The 23091-nt window shown below is 46.8% G+C and overlaps 1 protein-coding gene across 1 annotated transcript in view; it reads left to right on the top strand.

The window, feature by feature from the left end:
* Positions 1-22876, top strand: part of LOC107267164 (netrin-1) — a 53265-nt gene extending 30389 nt beyond the window's left edge. Inside the window, exons 3-7 of the mRNA XM_015738481.2 lie at positions 7936-8085; positions 8594-8686; positions 19099-19167; positions 19794-20007; positions 20568-22876. Of these exons, the coding sequence (XP_015593967.1) occupies positions 7936-8085; positions 8594-8686; positions 19099-19167; positions 19794-20007; positions 20568-20712 (671 nt within the window). The 3' untranslated portion in view covers positions 20713-22876. The remainder of the gene's footprint in view (positions 1-7935; positions 8086-8593; positions 8687-19098; positions 19168-19793; positions 20008-20567) is intronic.
* Positions 22877-23091: the final 215 nt, after the last annotated feature.

Genomic DNA, 23091 nt, shown 5'->3' with positions numbered 1-23091 from the left:
GGGGTGGAGGCGTTGCAGGCTAGGGAGTGACGATATCCAGATGCGCGAAGCAAGTAACGACGGACTCGGGATTCCATGGGTCTCGTCCTCGTGTTTTCTCTATCTCTCTCGCTCTTTCGCTTTTTCGTAGCTCCTTCTCGCTCCGACACAAATGAAACAATTAGCCGAGAAACGATTCGCGCCTCGTGCCCATAACGTTTACGCGCGTGACGCATACGTAACGCATCATCCTTCCTCCTCTTTTTCTCTCCTTCATTGTTCTATGCTGCCGTCTCGTTCTCTCATTTTTCTTCATACGTTAAACCCACCGAGGAATGGGTTCAGTATGGGAGGCCTTAACATGGATTTATGCGACGCCATATAGCACGTACTCTACATAGCTTCGTCGCGTACAGCATGCCAGGGCTTTTGGACGGTTCACTTTCGTTATTTGTTATTGCTGGCTGGTTCGCCTGTATCGTACATGAGATGCTGCGCCGTTCGGCATCCGTATACCTATTGATACCAAACTAATGAATCCACCCACTGATCTATCCATGTATATACTCCGCTATCTATCGGTCATTGTTCGTTCTATGGTTTATTTGCTCGATGAGCCCGTTTACGCCAGCGAGCTAGTCTATCGGTCATCGTTTAATGGCTTCCTGCGAGATTGGACAAATAATTATCGTGCTCGCGGCTAGACACACCCTCCACCCTTCGTAGCGCACACTGATACCGAGGTATCCCACGAAACGGAATACTCGTACGGATGCTGGGATATTTTTCTTTTGCTTTTTTTTTTTTATTATTTATAATCTGGTTCCCTTCGTGAGACTCGCCGACGCCATGTTTATAGTAACCGTATTATACTTATGGAGAGATTCCTCAATGTGAGCATCCATTTCTCTACCTCCTGGAATACCTTGTCTTTTAGTTTTTTATTATTCCACTACATCCCTACCAGCCGTTTCCTCAGGTTCGAATTATTCAGCTGATAAATGCAAGGGTGGGTCCTGATGACGTATTTCTGTCCGTGCGTTGAAACGTATCATTCTTCATAGGAACAAATGCACTAGAGGACTGTTCCCTTGCGAATGACTTGGGATAAATGAATTGGGGAAAACGTGTCCTTTGTAAGACAGGGAGACTGTCGCGAGATGTTTATTTTCTTTTCCTCGACCAGGAATTTGATGACTTTTACATTTTCTTACTGGTTCTGATCGAATTTACACTTACTCGGATAACACGGGATAACCTACATCGACGTTTTTCCTCGCCTCCTGGGTACCATCGGCCATCCCGTTCTCATCCCCCGGGAACTATTCAGGGCAGATCCCGTGGCTTACGTGTCGATCTACCCTATACGTGCTCCAAAGAATCGAATTGCTTGGAGATCGTCAACTAATCCCAGAAACCCAAAAGGAGAAACGATCAGCCATCATCGTTCTCGGATCCCCGAAGGAATTCTTTCCACTTGGCTGTTTATAGGCTTCGCCGGTACGAGTTTGTTCAGCGGAATCACCCTGACTTCCGCTTTTCCGTTTTCTCGGCACATACCCGCCTAGGGTAGCTGGCAATTTTCTTGAAAATTTCTATCGGCCATAACGTCACAGGGTGAGGGGTTAGGGGTGGGGGGGGGAGTGGAAGGACGTGTCGTATTTGAAAAATTCGACGAATTTTCTCACATTCTATCTTCCCTCCCTTATTCTTGTACTTATATTTTTCACCCTCTCCGTCTCCTCCTATCTTGTCCGACCTCTATTAAATGTTTCTCTCCATTGGCAAAAGGGATCCCACCCACGGGATCTCCTCGTAGCGGCCCGATCGAATTCCACAGGGATGATAACGCGGACGCTAGAGATTATCTTGAGAGTGATGGCGCTGCTGAAGCTTTCGCTAGTCGCGGAATCTCTTCTTCTTCTTTCTCCTTTTGCTCCTTCTTTCGTAGCATCCTCCGAGAATCTATCGCCGTGCCAGCCAGCGACTTTGGAATGCTTCTCAAGACTATCAAGAATAGCAGTGGATTCTGAAATAGGAAAAAAAAAGCGACAGAAAGTCAAGGAAAATATTTACAGCGCAACACCCCAATTTTGAAATTCGTAACTAAAATTCTAAACACGTTTTAAAAAGCGTACACGTATATACCGGTGTCTGCATAGTCAAACAGGGGCAGTTAAGTACCTTGATGTCTAGGAACTTTCAGAGTGCTGAAACACCGTCTACAAGGGTAAGACCCGTGGTGTCCATGCTCCAGTTCCACGAGGGATGACTGGTCTCTCCTGCGAGAGGAAAGGAGGGACGAGAGGGGTAGTTTGCTGAAAAGTTTGACAGGTTTGGCAAGTTTGGCAAGTGTGCTCACCCTTTGAGGGATATCGCAAACGGGACGTACATATGTGTCGGCCGGGGTTACGTTCCTGTAACATTATACGTATCTTTCCATACGAGAGGTCAGGTTAGGTTGCGTATGTAGGTACTGTAGATGTTTTGTACGCCCACGGGCTGCCAACACAAGAGAGACTCTCCCCTAGTACCATCGGCCCGTTTACACGAGCTCGCATGGATATTCCGCTACAGGTGGCTCTTGCCGCTCGCCATGAAACCTGTTTCCGTTTCTTTTGGCCACCGGGTATGCTGGTATACGGTGGTTGCATGTATCTTCCTGGGGCCGTACACGCGAGCGCACTTGTCCATGGGGAATACAGCGAGGTTCTAGTATACGGAATACCTACACTCAAAATTTGAGTAAACAACCGCGTTATACGGTCATGGGCTTTTGAATTCAGGAGTAGACGGTCTATCAACCTTGGAAGTCTCGCTTTAATTTTTTACGACGTGTGTGGCTCCTCGCGGCAGCCATCTTGATTTTCTTTACGAAAGACGACGTCAGCTGGTATCTCATTTATTTTTATCTATTTTATATTCATTTGGTACTCGGTCTGAGAAATTTTTAAGTACACGATACTGGCTAGGGGTTGTTGGTGGTGCAGTAGGTATTTATATGGCTGCCGGTCTAGCCAGACCTTTGTTCACGATTATCTTAGCGAGAAGGGGAGGATGAATGAGAGGGAGAGACAGAGAATCAGATCTGAGAGAAAGTGAGACAGAGAGATAGGGGGCTCCCAGGAGAGACTGGATTACGATCCCTCTCGGTCCTGTTTAAAGCAGAGCAGACAATCCCTCCCCCCGGCCTCCCTAGCTCCTCTTTACGACTGCTTATCTGCGGAATTTCACGAGCCGACACCACCTTTGGCTCTTTATGGTTCCCATTGCGGTGCAATTTCGTTTATGTAGTCTGTCTCGTAGCTTTCTCTCTCTCTCTCTCTCTCTCTCTCTCTCTCTCTCTCTCTCTCTCTCTCTCGCTCCTCCTACCTCCCCGTCTCTAAAGTCATTAGATTCCGAGCATTGAACTCGTTAGACAGAATATTTTCTGTGTTTTGGATTCTTCTGCGGTTCCGAAACACGTCCTCCCTCAGTGACAGGGTGCCAGGGTACCAGGGTATACACTGTCTACCGTTAAGCTTGGGATCTCTTAGTGATCTATGTATATACCTATATAGAGGACCGAGCGAGGCACAGCCCAGCCACGCAGCCAGTCAACCAGTCAAGCAGCCAACCTCAATCAAGTCCTGTGTGTACACTAAGGGAAACAATTTGCTGACGGAGTGTGTGCCGGCGTGTCTACACGCCTCGAATGATGGGGACGGCGAGGAAGTTCGCTTCGAGTTATGAATGTGAATTTCTTCGTGAGTAAGGGACTGATTACGGCACCGGAGGAGAAGACTGGGATCGCGGGAAGAGAGGATGGAAGATGAGAGGAGACGGGCGCTAGCTGGCGCACGACTTCTCTCGCGTGCTCCGAATACATCAGTTGGACCTAGGCGTGTCTCGAATCGAATTGTCACAGTCAATATCTCGTCTTGCCTTATCTTTTTATTTTTCTCTTACGTCTCTTCCCTGCAATCTCATTCGACCTGACTTCGATTTGACCTCTCCCACCTTTATTCGTCGGTCTTCTCTTCTCCTGCCATACGCTCACTGGGAATGCCTTGGCGACTCGGTCATAAATATCCATAAGGGTAAACGGAATGACGAACCTTGATAAGTTGAGGCACCCCTTTTATTCTGATTTCTTTTACTGAATAAATACCTAACTCTCGCTCATTTGGTTTACCAAAGTTATACCCAGTGTATCATAATATCTGGGATCGTTTATGCCTAGAAATTCATAAAGCAATACGTTGCATGTAGGTGTTGATAGGGAAGATGTTTCAGGTGAGAATTTGTTTCGGCTCTCATTCCTTCCGGGAGTTATGCCAGGCGTGGTAAATCCTTAGGGAATCCTCAAAGGATTTAAGAAACAGGCACGTCTTTCCCTACTGCGAAACGTATAGATATATACTGACTGTACGAGACAGCTTGAGAGATTCAGGGTGGCTGTCGTTCGGCCTCCAGGAAAATGAATTCAGCTTGATCGTCCCACTAGGAGGGGAACTGTTCGGGCTTCGATGGATCGACTTTATCAAGCAGCGGGTTCGGTACTCGGGGGAAATCAGCCTGATAATCCGATTAATAAATTGGCTGGCATCCGCGCCACCCCGTAATCCCGATCGTTGTTCCCACTTTAATTGGCTATTTCCATCGGCGTCCCGACGCATTCGCCTACTGGATACAGGGCGCCCAAATTTTTCACGTATCACCAGAGTAACGCGTAAGTTTCGAGCACGATTGTTGGGCGACACGGTTAACCGGTAAGAGGACCACTGGGACCAGTTGGACCATAATGGTACCAGGGTGGTGTAGCGGAATAAGAAAAAATATAAAAATGGTGGGCGTATCGCGGACGCGAGGATGTGTCCAGTACCTACTCAGATGGAGGTGAGGGTATCACGTGGGCGATACTCGCATACAAATTGCATCGTGATCTCGTTTACGTGAATCTCGTAGGGATTGACCGTTTCTTTCTTTTGATCTTGTTCATCCTCCTCAGCCTCTTTTATCTCCTCGTTCTACTTTGACTCGATATTCTCTTTTACTCCTCTCACAATCAGTCCCTCTCGCGCAGCACAGCTCTTACAGTCCATCGGCTTAGCTTCACAAGTTGACTTTCTTAAGCTTTACCCACACCACTATCGACTATCGAGCAGATGAAGCGTGGACTCGCCAAGAGGTCACCTCCGAACTTCTTCGGGTTGAACCTTCGAGGAAGACGTTCAGGAGTTATAGAAGGTGCACCGGGAGTAACGTATCTGGGGATACTGAGAGAAGCCCTTGCGAGGGTTGACCCAACGCTAATCGGCTTAAGCCTCGTTCACAATTCGAGTAAGCGGCAAGCGGGCGCGAGTAAGTCGAATTTATGAACGCCGTTTCGAGCTCTCTTTGAACCAGGATAATCTTAACGGATGTAAACACTGCCGCCCGAAATCCGCTCGTTTTCCTCGCTTCATCTTTTTCTTTTTACTACACCTTTTCTCTGCTTAATTTCTTCCTCTCTCTCACTCCCTACGACTGTTTCTTTTTCTCTCTTCGTTTCACTGACTCTACCTCAGCGTGTTCACTTGCTCCTTGAGTGCCGTCACGGTCGCTGATCTTTGGTCTGAGCGAGCGAGCAAAAAGTGCATCCTGTGAACCCAAGAAGACAAAAGTGCTGAGAAAAAAAAAGGAAAACCTCGTAGCCAACTGTCAATATCTATATCTATAAAGTTTTCAGGTTGAGGTAGGCAAATTGGCATGAAGGTTGGTAGACGCACGAGTGGCACTTCTGAAGGTTTTTCTTCTTTTTTTTTTTCACGAGATGAGTAGATACAGCTTAATACGATCGTAATTAGCCTCTTTTCAGCAAGCACAGCTCACGCGACAGATACACACGTCTGCACGACCAAGTATGCAAAAGCATCGCGCTTCAGCTGCAACCACATTCGCATTCCGTGTTTTCGCGACGTCGAATACCCTGAAGAGTCTAAATATGAAGAATATATATATATATATATACGCTATAATTCTCCTCTTCAAGTGTCTCTTTCACTCTTCCACTTATTTATTCTTGTTTACCCACTCTTTCTCACTTAATACTATTTTGCCGTACTTTCTTCCTTTTTTCATTTTTCCCTACCTCTCGACCACAACTTCCAAGCTATCAACGTTTTATTAACGAGAACTAAGGCAACTCTTGCCGGTCGTTAATTCTTTACCACAGCGCTAATTTGACATTTGACAATGGCAGGATGACGATCAGATTCAGTCTCTCGGAGACTCCATATATCCCAAGACAAGAAGGCAGCTAAAGTGCAAAGTGGAAAATGCAAAATGGCCGTGATTTACGATCGCCACTCGCGCCCTTCTCTTTTCCGCCATGGCTGTTTATATTAGCCAGCATCGAGGAAGGCGAAGTCTTCTCCGTCTCGATCTTCTGCAGCACGAGGAAGCCCACACGGTATTTCACAGTCTGGAATACCAACCCGCTCCTTAAGACCCTGGTTGTCACTTCGCGGAATTTTCTCGTTTGCACGCGAAGCGAGAAAACTGTCTGCGCGAGTCGGGACGACAGGAGGAAAAATGAGAGGAGAAAAAAAAGGTTATACAGAAGAGACGAGTTAAGAACCAGCCAGACGGCCAAGGAAGTCGAGACAGATTGGGCAATGGCGAATCCCGTCGCAAACAAGGAACGGACTGTTCGGAATTGAGAACCGTTTCAGCCTTTTGATTTGTTTGGTGGATTACGCCATAACTGACGTTAGCTACTATATAACCACCATAACCACCGTAGCCAGCATAGCCACCATAGCCACCATAGCTGTCATATACCTGACGGCGATGAAGTCCGGTTAAACCCATCGGCGCCATTCGCCTTAAGCTCACATCAGTCGATGCAGACGCGAAAGTCTATGATACTGTGGACGATACTTTATTTCGAATTAAAGAAACGAGAGTGGAATGGGCATTCGGATGGGTCGATGATATTTCCCAGGGTTTATCTCCTCTGGTTCTTGGTAATTCATCACACCCTGTACGGTGGGTGGACGGAACAAGGTGATGCTGCTGGACTAATTTCATTGATACTACGGCAGACCAATCAGGCGACCTCTTTTTCTCTCTCCCTCTCTCTCGCTTATTTGGACTCCTTCTCTCGGCGGAGCCCTTCTACCCACGTTTTCTCGTACGCTTCCGTTTGATGCTTTTCTTTCTTTTTTCATGTGCGAGGCAGACGACTAGCGGGAGCGAGAGAGAAAGAGAGTCTGTCTTAATGACTGAAAGGTGCTGCGGGTTTACGTATGGACCAAGTCTCGGCAGACTTGTATGCTCTGCGGTGCATGGAATTAGGATAAGACTGGAATGTAACTGCCCGTCGTTGTAGGAGGCCTCTTACGCACTCTCTTGTGGAGTGACTATAGAGAATGCACGCGTGCTTGATAAAGCGGGAGACAGAGAACGTGAAAGAGAGAGAGAGAGAGAGAGAGAGAGATACGTTCCCAACTTCCCGAAGAGTGAGTTAGAGCCGGATCGTCTAATAAAGTTAGACGGGGTCACGAGGTCATTATAGGGAGAATCTACAGTCTAGATTCTCAAATGTAGATTCGCTCTCCTCTCCCCTCTCGTTTCGTCTAATCTTTCCCATCTAAGACTCTCAACCTTCCACGTGAGATAGCTGACCTCCCACCTCTAATCCTCGAGAGTAAATCCGGTTTTTATCTCAATTTCTGGTAGTCACCGTTCTGGACGTTTGTACAGGGGCTACAGTCCTTGTGACTTCCTGTGCACTTCCCGTGCGCTCCCTGACTCCGTTATTCGCGTGACCCAGGTCGCGGGTCATCGACTTGAAAATTCATCCTGCCCCAGATATTCCTGATAGAAGATGGCACTCCCACGGGAATGACCCGATGTCACGATGCTGCCCATGTACCTTTTTCTTCTTCTTCTATCACTAACGTCTTGCCTGGTGCATGCCGTGTGTTTCAGCGTGTGACTGCCATCCTATCGGTGCATCCGGGAAGACTTGCAACCAGAGCACAGGACAGTGTCCCTGCAAGGACGGCGTCACGGGTACTACCTGTAACAGATGCGCACGAGGATACCAGCAGAGCAGATCTCACATTGCACCCTGCATCAGTAAGTACCACGAGCCGGTTATAGCCGAGGACTGTAGCGGAGCTTATTATAGCTGGTTAGCTCGTATAGAGAAATCAAATCGATTGATTGACGAGACTGAGCGATGATGGAGTCGGATCAAGATGCGAGGAAGTCGAGCAACCAAATGATGGGAGCCGATCGATACTCCTTATAAGGAGGAGGTCTTGATCGATCGATCGATCGGTAGCAACACGCGGATTGGCCTGGTGAAAGATTACACCGAGATCGAGTCGTCCAATTAGCAGAAATTTACGGAAATGAGACCTCGTTTGCCCTGTCCTGCTCCGTGATTCGCGGTCCAGTCGGTTTTGCTTCTTTTTACGTTTTATTCAACTTTTGTTACTTTCTTCGCGTCGTCTCTCGACCTCATCTCTTTCTCTTCATCTTACCGTCTCTTCGCGAAGACTTCTTCCTCTGAAAGTTTTTTCTTCACGCTTTTCCATGGACCAATCCTTACGTCTCCGCTTTCTTCTTTTTTTGTTTCCAGAGATTCCAAAGGTCGTGCAAACTCAGGGAACTGCCGGCGAGGACAGCGGGGAGCACGACGAGGAGGACGAGGAGCGTTACGACGGCAGAGCTGGTGAGTTAATTTTCGTGGTTATTATTATTATCATCGTCGGAGGGATGCTGCAACGAGACGAACCAATTTGAGAAAGTACAGAGAAATTGTGTATTAAAGGAGATCCCGTCTTCCTTCTGGCACGTCTCTACGTTCTCTTTATTTATATTTTGATGTCGCGATCCCGCACGTTCACGACATCGCACTCGCGTGCGTACCAGCGTGTGTGATTATGTTGCTATACTAACCCCCCCCGAAGCAGATCGAATTGACGGCTGCTTTGCGTTTTGGTTCGCGAGCCGCGAAATCGAAGCGACGTTCGATTATTCACGCCCGAGATATGTTGCCTTTCGAAAAGCCCGGATCCGGTGCGCCACGTGGCACGTCGGAATTTAAGCGCGATATTAATTTAGCAAAAGGGCTGGCTCCGGGGCCAAGGGCTGATTTCACTACCCAAGAGCGTCGGTGTACAAGCACTAGGCAGTGGTAGTGGGATAGATGGGGTGGCCGTAGTAAAAGGGGGGTCGTCGGAGGTGGAAGGACGTCTGGCCGCTTCGCTGCAGCCTCTCAACCTCCCCTAATGGCTTAATTAAACTACCCTCGCGCGGCTTACGTTTACGCTCACGCTTAGCCATATCTACTCTCTCATAGATACTACCCCAAATCCGCGGTTGCGACAGGGAACAGTCCTGCCGTCCTTTTCGCTTCGATATATCTTTCACATGCCGCGTTATACCCTGCTCCTGGGCATATCGAATAGATTCATCCGGTACAGCGAAGTCCTTACACTTCCCAGCACAGCCCATAGACACGAGGTAAACCAAAAAAAAATATATATATATATATGGAGTAAATATGCGTATTGCGTATCGTATTGGAACCTTCACGATCGCATCTATATGTTAATGCGGTACGCGCGGAAACCGTACGCGTAACTCCAGCCTCCCACGCAGAAAACGCACTGGCAGCCGCAGCACGCCGAGTCTCGTATACAGCCTCTTATTCTCGTTCCCAGCTACCTCCTGTACTCTTGTAGTCTTGTACACGGTGCTTGTAGTCTCGGTGGTAAGATGGCAAGAAACGGGCCCGACAGACCGGTGGGCCCCTTATCTCAGGCTGCCTACGCCTTGGGACTCACTCGAATCGGTCCCAAGCGTTGGGGCCATTACTCGCGATTACTTCCTCGGTCTTTTTCGCCGGGGCGAGAATTATGCCGCTCCTCTTCATCGCGTCAGAATGCTATTTCGGGTGCCTTGCGAAATCCCCCCCCCGGCCTCCATCCCCCTCTCCCACTCTACTTTTCACAGCACTTTATACGAGTCCGTGTATACGCGACTCTTAAAGGCCGCCTGCCCCCCCGAGTCTGTATTGGTAGACTGCTATTAAAATAAATCCGGCTTGGGCTATCGGACGCGAAATAATAATAACAAGGGCTGCCCGCGCGCACCCTTTCCTCGCGCAAGTAAGCAACGAGGCAAGCAACCAGCCAGGCAACCAAGCAATACGGAGGCGACTGTGAGCGAGGCGAACTTCAAAAAAGGGGCGGAAAGGAAGAGGGAGTCGTTGCCATCGCTTTTAGTAGTCGTCCGTGCATGGGTTTGTGTACGCGTCCATTTTCTCTTGGTGTACCTTCCGCACGCTGATACAAATACCTTCGACGTATATACCTGTGTATGTATATATATATATATATATATATATATATATATATATATAGGTGCGTATTGTGTGCCGCAATTGCGCGTATGTCAGTGCGTACGTGCGTGCCTGCCTGCTTGCCTGCTCTTGCCTACGCGACCGTACACTCGGCTAAACTCCTGACGAGCTACGAGCTCGTCGAGGGTCTTTCCGTTTCGGGAAACATAGAGCCCCGGCCACTGTTTGCACACTGCATCGATTCGTTTTCACGGACCCTTAAAGCCGCACTTCGTCAAAGCGTCGACGACGACGTCCCGACGTCCAAAGTCAGCCTCGACGGACTCCCTCGTCTCGGGGAAAGCCAACCTCGGGCCGTGGCGAAATTCAGTAGCGCCCACACGGAGGGGCGACAGGACCCTGTCTTCGGACGTAGACTTTGACTTTGATCACCTCACGAAGCCGAACCAGACTTGAGGTTGTCGGGACGTGACCAGTATAGGAGACAGTCTCGTCGATGCCAACGAGACAATCATCCCGTATCGGGCGTCAATCAGACCCCTAATTGCACTCGTCGTATAGAGACCAGGCAAGATCAGAAATGAGCACTGCAGGAACTCTGTGCCCAGTGCAGCCTCCCTCTACGTTCCAGTTCATCTGGTATCGGAGGAAGCCCCGGAGAGTCTTCCCTTCGGATAAAGGAGACGTAAATCACTTGAAATGCGGGGTCGACGAGTAGACACCCACGGAATCCTTTGGGACGGCGATAACGATAAGGATAACGGTTAGGCTTAACACTAAAGGATTTAGCATCCACGAAGATGCTTATTAGGGTCTTCTCTTCTTAGCGTTACGGTCCTTCCAATTCATTTATCATTCCGCGCGCCTTGTACGCCACTCGCCTAATCGCATCCCAACTGCCAAAGTAATTGGCGTTTGGTTCGTGGATTTATCTGTTAGGCAAATTTTTCGCCGACCGTACGCGCACTGCGCGTTTCTCATCGTAAAGATTCTTTTTTTAGCTTTCCATCGGCAGGGCTCTTTCATCCTCCGTCTGCTCCTGCTTCTTCGTCCTGGTATATCCGATCCGATAAACTATCCCTGAAAGTAGTCGAACGCGCTGCGCGCGCTACGAGCACAGTGCAGCGCATCCCACGTAGCCTCAGATATATACTTCCGTTTAAGTGGAGCTTACGGCAAAGCCGGTTTCACGAAGTACGCGAAAAGGAGGCACTATGCGAAGGAGCCAGTTGACTTTTAACGGCATCCGGCATACGATATTTCAGGCGTCTCAGTCGGTTCGTCAAAAGGTTTTGGCAGCTGAACCCAGGTAGCGAAAAATTTGTTAAAAATTAATTTCAGCGTGTATTTATTATTTTTTTTTATTTAACCCTTCGTTACTCCCTTCTCTTTGCCTGAATTCCCTGTCGAGTCGTTGCGACCGCTACAATTTCAGGATGGTACCCGACCGGGCTGCGTTATCCGGGATAATTGAATTTTTGATACGGCCCCTCGACCCGGTTAGTCTCGCTCGTTATTATCCTCGATGCACCATCTCTTCGGCAAGGCCCCCAGAGCCAAAAGTCAATTACCTGCTCGGCCCGGCTAATTTGAATCAAGACTAATCGATCCGCCCCTCGTTCCCCGACTCACCTATCCGCCCTCCTACGGATTACCAAAACTTCGCCGAAACTTTCCTTATTATCTCAAGGAGAAAATATCCTTCCTTGCGAATCATTCTAGCTAAGTGCACGTGACGCTTCGTAGCTCGTAGCTAGAACGAGCGAGAATAAAAGCAAACTGTCGATAATTCGAAACACTCGTCAAGGACCTAGGAACGGGTGGGCAAATTAATACTGGATATACCGAAAGTTCGTCGATCTTTTGCAATTAGTTTTCAGCCGGCAACTTGCGCGTTCGCCAGTTGCATATTGGACTTTTATCAGGACAGTGGCGCCACTCGGTTTTATTACGAGAACTAAAATAAATCGTCGTACATCGTTATTCGTCCAGCAAGATCTTTTGATCCGTATCGATAAAGCTTTAGGATTATCGTGCATCATCAGATTTCGTTAATTAGTATTTCTCGATTAATTATATATAATTCCGAAAATGAGCCATATTCTCATTTTAACATTATATAGCTATGCCATAGTAGGGTGGGTTTCTATTATGTCTCTAGTGATTCTTCGAGTAGGCTGAGGGCTGGAACTTTTGGAGGGGTCGCGTCCACCCCGATTAAGATCAATATCATCCCCGAGACACTTAACGTTAAGGACACGGTATCCGCGCGTCCCTTTCACGGTGACGTAGTCTCAATCTGAGAATCCCTGCGCGCTCCAAGGGGACGCACCGGTCCTTAGGGTGTACAGGTACTTCGCAATAATGACTCTTTTCCCCAGGGATTCTCAAGCGAGTGAAAAACAACATGACAAAAACATATTTAGGACCCATTTGCGGTTGTGTTGAGAATCGCTTCGAGTGTAGGAGGCGTGCGCGCGCGCGCACTCACTTATTTTGGGTCTTCTTTCCGGTCACTTAAAAAGACCCGTGAGGCATGCCGGGCGCGTCGCAAGTCCCACTCTCTTTCTTATAATTAAGACGTTACTTTACGAGGGGGCCCCACTAGGAAGAGGACTCTCTCGTGCGGGGCCTTGCGGCGGCGATACGGGACCCCGGGGGGACTCTCGGAGCTCAGCTGAAAATACTCGCACGTCAGAGCGAGAACGAGATACGCGGCACATGGGACTTGGTAGATTTTATCAGGCCCTAATAAATGCCTGGGACCGATGGTAAACGCGGGACCCTACGTCTGCCTTGCCGAATCGCGTGCCGCGATAATAACTAATAGCCTATTCCAAGACGTGGAGGAGGGAGTGAGACAAGGACGAAGAGAGGACTATCCCAATGGCGAGGAACATTCTCGTGATCATTCTTCTGGGTCCCATAGAGGCAGGTTGAAGATTGGCAAAGGCCCTCTCGATAAATTCAAGTCAAAGGACTTTACTGTAGATTTACATAGAGATCCTTATTTCGCAGCTATTCGTCTCTCGCGAATCCCAAACATCCCTGGAACGCCTAAATCTCCCTTTAATCCCGCGGGATTCAGCGGCCACTTGGAATACACACAACAGTCGGCACAGTGTATCTCCCTGTCCTTCTTCGACCAAAAACTGTCACTTGGAAACTTCCCACAACCGACGATTCCACTTTCGTTTTTCCCTCTCTCATTCTCTCTCCCTCTTACTCTAGTCAGTTTCTCTCTTTTATTCCCTTTGGCTTCACTCGTCGTGAACGTTTTACCTAATTGGCGAGACGAGCTCCGCTGCTGTTCCAGAACTTGATACCGATTTGTTTCCTTGGCTCACTTACGAGAACGAGCATATAGCTGTCAAAAACTCTCTCTACGATTGTCTTTATTGAGCGTCAAAAGCAGAAGGAAAGTAAATAAATAAATAAAATCTCTACGATTCATGAGAAATACAGAGAGAGAGAGAGAGAGAGAGAGAGAGAGAGAGAGAGAGAGAGAGAGAGAGATCACATCAAACAAAAAAGCTTACCAAGGAATGACTGTAGGTGTAAATGATCGGGCTCCCCTTCACCTCCGTATATCCAACCTCTCATTAATTACCGTGAGGCGTGCGCGCCCTAGAGTGAGGTAAACGAGCACAAGGTTCCTCGATCAATCCGTTCTACGAAACGTCCATCCATCCGTCGTTTCGTTCATGCCAGCCGTCCTCGAGGCGGAATGGATTTAATGAGACACCCAGAGGCGTGACAAGGGGCCCTAATAACACGGCAGATGAGACATCCGATACTGGAAGCGAGAGAGCACCGTCACTAACGCCATCTCACCGACCTCTAGCTATACTTACCTTCTTACCTAACCTCACTGTAGCATACCGACACCACGGGGAACCGTTTCCTGTTCTGATGCTGAGCTACCGCTTCTACATCCTGTTTCAATCCTCATTGAATTTGCATCCTACGGTTAAGAGTATTACCGGTATAATAATAACACTTTTTACGTGGTACCGGTATTTCCCCGCTAGGTGGCCACGAAGAACGATGCAGAAGGATATAGAAACGTATATGGACCCCGATATTTTGAGAGTCTCAAGAGTTTATTTATAGCGAAGGGATGAGAATCCTAATCTCGGAGAAGTGCCGGCGTAACGATGCCGGGAGGGTTGGTAGATACAGTCTATACGGTGGATGCTCTGCGTGCCGCCGTCTCGGATAAAGAGAGTTTATGTTTGCAAATTTCGAGTCGCTTTAATGAACCGTACCGGCCCGACTGTACGAGAGCCGATAATAGAATATATATAACGTGGGCCATGGCTTTACGGTCGGAGCCCTTTTGCGTTCTACCAACATTACTACGGTGCCATTTCGCTATAGCAACCCTCCGGTAACACGGACCTCAAACCCTGCAATCCTCGTACCTCTCTACTGCCCCCTCTTTCCAGCTCCACCCCCGCCGCCGCCACCCCCGTCTAGCCCCGCGTTCATCCCTCGCGAGCTACCGTCGCTGGCTAAGCAAATTAAATGTAATTTGAATTTCGTTTGAAATTCAATCGATGCGGACGCCCCCGGGGTTTTCGAATAAAAATATCGAAAATACCAGAGCTGTACACGCGGATCACGTAATTCGCAGTGCGGGACGCATTTTTCGAATTTGCCGGGCAACAAAGAAATTTAATAAAAACAGACGGGAGACAGACCAAACGGAATAATCAAGGGTGGATAACCTCCAAATATTACGGAGATAGTGTATAATTATATAAAAAAAGATTACACGTATGCCAACAAGGGTCGGGATGATTTTGGGTCAAAGGGGAGTAACGGTATATCCTATAGCAATGGGCAGCTGTGAAATCCCCTTCTACACCCCTAATATTATTAAAATCCAAAAAGCGGATATGCCAACAAGGCCACGAGCAAGGTCGGCACGTTTTACGAGGGAATAAACGAGCTACGAGTACCTTCCTTTGTTCTCCTTTTGTTTATTTCTCTACACTGTCTCCCATCCTCTCCTCCTCGTTAGGCTTTCTCTCCTACTTAATGTCCCATATAATACACGCGCTTCCGTTTCTACTCCCATGCTCTTCCGGTATTCCGGTATTTCATTGCGTCTCTGTTCATGCCTATTGGTCCATGGCGGAGGAGATGATGCCGATAGAGACACAACCAGACACAGACCATAATCCGTTTAATTCCCTGCTAACGAGACGTCCTTTGTGACGATTAACCCGCTCCGTGGCACCAGCATTTCCTCTACCAGTACCGTCACCCGAAAATACACGTGGCGCATGCACGTGAAAACAGACACTGGACACCCTGGACCCGGTAAGCTCACCCAGCATCCCCGTACCGAACCGCAGGATCCAGTGATGTTGGCAGATTGGCTGTCGATGGATCGAATTTTCCAACCGATTGGATTCACATCGTTTCCTGGATGGTTAACGAGAGACCAGCTGCACGGTACGAGCTAACCAGTTGGCTATTGTACCTCCGGCCACCCCCTTCTCTCCTTATCAGCAGGATAATTGTCAACCAGTTAACCAACCCGTTATGATAATACTCCATGTCAATAATTTTATAAGTAATCGAATTCTCCGATGATGAAGATTGACCTTTGTCATGATTAAAGTCAGGCTCCTTAGAGCCAAAGATAATGGTACAGCGATCGGGCGCTATTATGAATTAATGGACTTTAAGTAATGAGGAGTTATGTGAAGTAGCGGTAAACAGTAGCGATACTCGAGGGCAATTTCAAATCGAATATGAGCTGCTAGCCGCGTAAACTGTTGGCGCTTCGGGTGAACCTGACCCCAGCATCCCTTTAGGGTCCTGAGAGATGAATTACTCCAGTAAAGTAATTTGCAAGTAATTTCCTCCTGCTCACTTCCTGCGGTCGGATGCCGTCGGCGAAGAATCCGTGAGGATTACTGGAATCCTCCAATTTTCTCACTGTATACATTGTTACTGGTTGGGAACACCAGACACTTGCCAATTGTGAGTAGCCGGGAGAGGATCTCCGGAAATCCCGTGGAAATTGGTCCAGGCATAAAAAGACTCGTTCTACTCGTATGCACGTAGAAATAAGCGAGAACGTGTTATTTAGGTTAAGGATTCTCCATTTTAGCGCGTGTCTTTGGTCATTCTTGTAATACCAAGAAAGAGTGAAGTCGGTTGAAAACGGATTTTCTGAAGAATTCGCGGACCCAGGTCGAAAAAGGTCCTCGGACGCTGGAAGGGAACTCCGGAGGATGCCTACGCCTTTGAGAGATCTCCTCTCTATATGAGTTTACTTAAGTTTTTTTTTCCCCTCACACTCTTCTATATCCATGGTATATTGAAATTCTTGCCTCGTCGCCAGGAATACACCGAGCTCCATCGGGTTAGGTTAGAAATGGAAAATGGCCGTGTGAAGAAACCAGGCATGGTAACACTTAAGCCAGATATCCGGGGGCGCAAATTGCTTCGGGATATCAAGTCTCTTATTATTTTTAAGAAGCTCCGAGAAAAGCACGAGGAAACGTATATACATCTCGAGGAAAATTCTTGGTAATATCTTTAAGAGCGTTCCTTTACCTCATTCGCAAAAATTAAATTTATTCGATCAAGGACGTCTGCCACGCGATCTTGACGTCTTCGGGACACGTGTAGCTGTCGGCATATCAATTTCTACATCTATGCGTATACTATACCTATACGTATCTACATATATATATATATATATATATACCTTCAAAGTATCACGAATGTTTTCCTTGGCGAGATGACTCGCTCCCAAGATTCGAAGTAAATTCACCGGACTCTGCTTAGCGTAAAGCGTCGCGGCGCGTGGCAATCGCCAAGAAAAACAGAAAGGATAAAACGATTAATCTTCCAAGTGGTCCAAGACGTCCAAGCGACCCGACGACCATCATAAAATCTACCGCGTCTCCAAGTATACCTATATACCCGAACCTCTGCGAAAATTTCGCCAAAGGATCATTTTTTTTTTACCCCACGATTTCGCCACACTCCCAAGTTTCGTCATTGGTCCCTTCGTCCACTTGTTTTCCTGACAGACGTCACTTCCGTCTCGGTACCAGTAGGCGTCGTCTCCAGGAGTCACGTCTATTCCTTCCACGAAACCCTGTGCAGCTGCATTCGAGCCTGTCGATCCGAAATTAAACCATTTCTAATTCCGTAAAGGATATCTATCTGTCCGACCTATTTTACCAGCACGTAACCATTTCCTTCTATATAAATACAGTATTTTCAGTGGACCGACTAAGGTTGAATGGCGACGCAGGCATGAATGGCTTCTCTGCCATACTTAAAAGAATACTTATGAATGGCAGCCTCGACCAAGGATCTACTATACACTCAGCGTACACGTACGTTACGACATATCACGTTCGTACCGCGAGACATTACGATTCTATACTCACAACCGTATTATTACTTACATCTATACCCATGAATTGTAGACTTAACAACAGCTGACAATCGATAGCATAGAATACGAACTTTATGAATGGGAACATGTCTCCAGTGTAATTTTCTCTCTTACGCGAACCCACAGTTATATCACGCGTACCCCTCGCCATGTGTTTAGGCACCAATGGCACAGCCACTTCGAAGTAACAAACGTTCCTGAGACACGTTGAAAGAAAGAAGTAAACGAGAGAGAGAGAGAGAGGTAAAGCCATATTAGACGGATAATTAATCATCAAAGCCTCTTAGGAGAGTCTAGCGTACGAGCCCATGTGTTAGTCCTCCGTATGATTAGCCACTGGACGTGGAAGACATCCGAGGAGAGATATTAGTATGAGTTCTCGAATGGAAGGATAACAGCGAGACCCGGTGAAGGGGTCCGTTTCTTTACCAACCATTAACCGCAACAGTACTTACCGACACTAAATCATTGAGGCAGTCCGTTGCAACCAGTTTTGACGGATGCCAAGGGAGCTGACGATCATTACGAAATAGACCTAAGAGAGGGCACAGAGAAATTCGTGAGCTGGTGGTGGCTGCTATTGTGAAACCCAAACCGTGGATTGCCACTACGTATCCCGCGTATAAAGGGTAGAAGGGTAAATTCGCAACGGCGCAGTCAGCATTAGCGCGTCATATCGAATCAGGGTTACCGAGCGACATATAGAGCCTGTACCGACTGTTAGGGATGCTGCGCTGCGACGTGTAACATATTGCTGGGGGAATTAATTGAGCACATGGATCCGAGGCGAGGTAGTCATATGTATATGTAGTGTGCCATATACGTATGTACACATACGTCAGAGAGATAGGAGAAGGGGCTTAGAGGGAGAGAGAGAGAGAGAGAGAGAGTGTGTGTGATACGTGGAGGCAGATTTGGAGATGCGTCCTATGTATCTTTGAGAGACAGAGAGATAGGAGAAGGGGCTTAGAGGGAGAGAGAGAGAGAGAGAGAGAGTGTGTGTGATACGTGGAGGCAGATTTGGAGATGCGTCCTATGTATCTTTGAGAGATGCAAGGCGTACAGTATCCACATAGATACAGGGATGCTGTACGGTTATAAACAATAGATATGGCGTGTATGATGGAGAGTAATGGATGATGCTGAGTGGTCCAGTTCTGGCAAAGGAAAATCATTAGAAGATCATTGCGGTCCGGCTTACGGTGCAGGGATGCTGCATCGCTGTATATGTATATATGATGTGTTAAGCTGTCGGTGTATGGTGGCTTATCATTACGCAACGTATTGTACCACCTGGTACCACGGATTCTGTATTCTACTGATCTGTTCTCCAATGCTGTTTCAGATCAGTGCGGAAAGTGTCGAGCCAGTACGCGACGTCTCAACCTGAACAAGTACTGCAAGCGGGACTATGGTTTGTATCGTGCTTGTTATTATTTTACGTTCAGCTGGGATTAAAGGCTAATGAGCGTTTGATTGCCAGTGGCGAACGTTAGGGGTGGCAGCGGGAGGCTGTTTCGGGAAGTAGATTCAATAATAATAGCTACGGTATGCTTTTGAGGGTTAACGTGGGTAACGTGTATGAGGTTGATTCAGGGCAGATAAATCTCTACGGGTCTGCAGTTAGCTGTCGACCTTAGAATAGCCTGAGGGTTTTCTGAGATCGAAACAAGACTGAAAGTTCAGAGGGAGAGAGCGAGAGAGCGGAAGAGCGAGCGTGACGTATGGTCAAAGCGTACGAAGCTTCTATCTGGTTGCTCGGAGATTTAGATTGGATTTATTTATTTTGGGTAAAAGCCATGGTAACAAGATGGCATGACAATGAATCATTGATTAAGAAGGGGTCAGCCATTCGGGTAGAGAATTGTCTGACGTCAGATGAATTCGCGGGGACTTATGGGACCGATGTCGCTACTTGAGAATTGCGCAATCGAATGAAATACACAAGTGAACCAGGCGAATAGGTCGCGCGAACCAACGTCGATCATCTTGATTAATTGATCTTGTAACCTTGAATCTCCGATCTCGTCTTGTTCGTAGCTATCCTCGTGAGAGTCGCGGAGAGGCACAAGAAGACCGAAGGCGGTGCACAACCTGGTAGCAATGTGCCAGGTACCACCTGGATTCGATTCAGCCTGTACGTCGAGTCCGTTTATAAAAGGTCCCAGGATTCAAGGCTTCGTCGGGGACCTATGACCCTGTACGTGCACTCGGCTGATCTCGCCTGCAGATGCCCCAAGATCAAGCCCAACAAGTAAGCGTCCATCTTGACTATTCTCAAGTTTTAACCTCAACGAGTTCAGTGTGTTTAAATGCATCATCCGTCCACGGGATTAATATAGATGGTAAGGATGCTGGCTGGTTAATTTGTTAACTGGATGAAGTGTCGGTCGCGTCTTTGGATAAACCGGGTGACTCGTTTTTTCTGTCTTATGGCAATCCGCACCTGTCTGGTATATACACTCTTTTTATGGGACACTTTGGTGCCGCGACGAGCAGTTTCTTTATTTTAACGCGATATTCCATGGGTTTTTATTACCCAGTGAGCATCTTGCATCTAGATGGGACGGTACAGGCGGTGGGGATATGGAGGCGGGCGGTTGTAAGACGCGTGTCTATAGGAGCGACTATAATCACTCGATAAATGTCTCGACGCTTGGGCCGTTGCGTGTGGAGAAGTATAGGCGTCATTTACATTGGCTATTCGCTGTATTTGTGCCGCGAAAGCAATATATTCTTGAGAGGGCACGTGTGAACTGATCTGTAGGAATTTGTGTGCGATTGAAAATTTGATTTTTTCTATTTTTTCACCAGGTCGTACCTGATTCTTGGGCAGGAGAGCGACGGCGGTGGCCAGAGTGGCATCACTGTCACTCAAAGATCAATCGTCATCGAATGGCGCGAAGAGTGGCATCGCAGGATGCGTCGCTTTCATCGGAGAGCAAGATCCTGTCATTGAATGGACAGCGGGAACTCAATCGATGGAGGGACGGACTCGGATAGCCGGCAGCCATTGGCCGTCTAGATCTTTTTTTTTTTTAATTTTTCATTTTATTCGCCACGGGCTCGCGCGCCGTACCTCACTTGGCCACGTGTGGAGGCACGTGAGATGAAAGAAGAAAGAAAAATTAGAAAATTTTCGTATCTTTGAATCTCTATCGTTTTTGTTATCTTTTCTTACCTTTTTTTTTTACTTCATTTTTCTTCTTTCTTTTTCGAATGTTTCTGCGCTTTATCTAATTATATTTTCGGTCAAAGTGTCTTTGGAGAATTTGAGAAAGAAAAGTTTCAAGATATTTCAGAACGATAGAGATAAAGATATAAAAATAAAGAGAGAGAGAGAGAGAGAGAGAGAGAGAGAGAGAGAAATAATTTTATTTAGATTTTTTATGGCTAAGCCGAAGAACAGCAAATTGCGATTAATTGCCCAACCCTGCTTGTCTAGGCATCGTATGGGAAACCGCGAACCTTTATCGGTCCTATGTGGCCTGACGTGACGTACGACGCAGGCGCCGCGGCGCTATGCGTTACAACCGACTACGACTGTAAATGGCACAAAGCTTCCTCTTATTTATTTATTCCTCCTCAATCACTCGCGAGCGTCACGACGAGCGTCACCCGTTAACACGATACCCGTTCGTCTACTATAAATATGCGTTCGTTAATGTAGATTTTCTTGTACATTTTCTATATAAATTATAAAAGATTTTTCTAGATTTTAACGTATGTAGGATATAGAGGCTATAAGTCATTGCGCATCGGCGCGTTATAACATTGCTGGAGAGAATGCGTATTCTTTTCGATGAATTATATAATATAACGATTATGAATGATCAGGACGATCGTTCGATCTTCTTTAAGTTCTGTTAGATACACATTTAAAACATTGTATTCCTTTTTTCTTATTGTCTCTATTGAAATTTACTTGATTCACTTTGTACTCCTTGTTCCTATTCTTCTTTGCCAAGATGATAGAAACGCGGATCTTGTACAGATATAAACAGTATTAAGAGATTAAGACATAAAATATAACAGGCTGATCATGCATTATTATATCTTAAACAGTCTTTTGTGAACGATCGTCCTGTCAGGATATCCCGGAATTGAACGAAAGAAAGAATTAATTGTTAACCGGACATCAAGTAAGCAGAGTTAATTCGGATGATAGGCAATCGAGAATCTTCCCCAAGTTATAGAGCTAAAATTGACTTATTTACTCGCTTACTCGCGCGTTAGGATGTGACAATGCGTATTAAAAAAACAAAACGAATGAAAAAAAGAGAAAGAGTGCATGCGATAGTGCAGGAGTATCGAATATCCCTTGGGATAAAGGAATTCGGTGTACTTCGGCAAGCATCGACAGTAATCGGATTCACCAGACGCGTGCATTAAACGCAAGTAAAAGTTTGAACGCAGGTGTAAGCGAAACCGTGAATTGCACAGTGAAATAACGAAGCGTGCCGAAGCATGCCGAACTTTGCCGAGTGCCATGGGCAGCCTATAACTGTATGTATAGAATGTATTTAATTAAGTTAGCGCTATATTAAGAACACAGAGGTTATTACCATCTATTGGCGATTAGCGTAATGGGGGACGGTTATACCTATACGTTTACCGTGCGTATTCCGTCTGCGCCGCGACGTCTCGCGTCGCGGTATACGAACACAATGCATCCGTAATTTATGATTCGTTTCGTCGTTCGTTTTACAATCTTTTGGAGCGACGATTATATCCCTTGTCTTGTCGGTAGCTGGATGGATTCCTTTGTTTACTTATTTTTTATTGTCAATTTGTATCCTCCGTCGGGACGCTGCTTTATTATCCGTATGCGTCTACTATGCCAAGAAACCTCTTGCTGCTCCTGCCGCTACTGCCGCTACCGACGGCGACGCTACTACTGCTGCGCCCGTTGATAAACGAAAATTTACCGACGACCGTCTAATTGTTGTCGCTCGTTAATTATTGTATGTAGGATGTACGCGACGTCACGATGAGTGTGCTATTTATACCTCCAGATCATAGTTGAACTAATCGATTGCTATTGTATTACGATTATAATTAGCTCGATTAAATTATTAAGTGTACCGTTCTGTATTGTGGCGTAATAAATGTGATTAGATATACCTATATACAGAGTGTATCAGCTGAGATGCATGTTTGCGCTTTGCGGTGAAACTGTGTACGATTTTTAAAATCTGATTTGACAGCCATTGAATGTTTTTTGATTGCTCGTCGATTGCGCATATTATTGTTGCTCGTTTAATTTCCGTTCGCAATCGAAATCATTGTCTTTGCTAATTAAAATGATAGCGAAAAAAGTTAAATGTAAAAGTGATGA

This window comes from Cephus cinctus, unplaced genomic scaffold, assembly GCF_000341935.2.
Source record: "Cephus cinctus unplaced genomic scaffold, Ccin1 Ccin1_scaffold0351, whole genome shotgun sequence".
NCBI classification, from domain to species: Eukaryota; Metazoa; Arthropoda; class Insecta; order Hymenoptera; family Cephidae; genus Cephus; species Cephus cinctus.
This window is presented reverse-complemented; position numbering and strand designations above follow the sequence as displayed.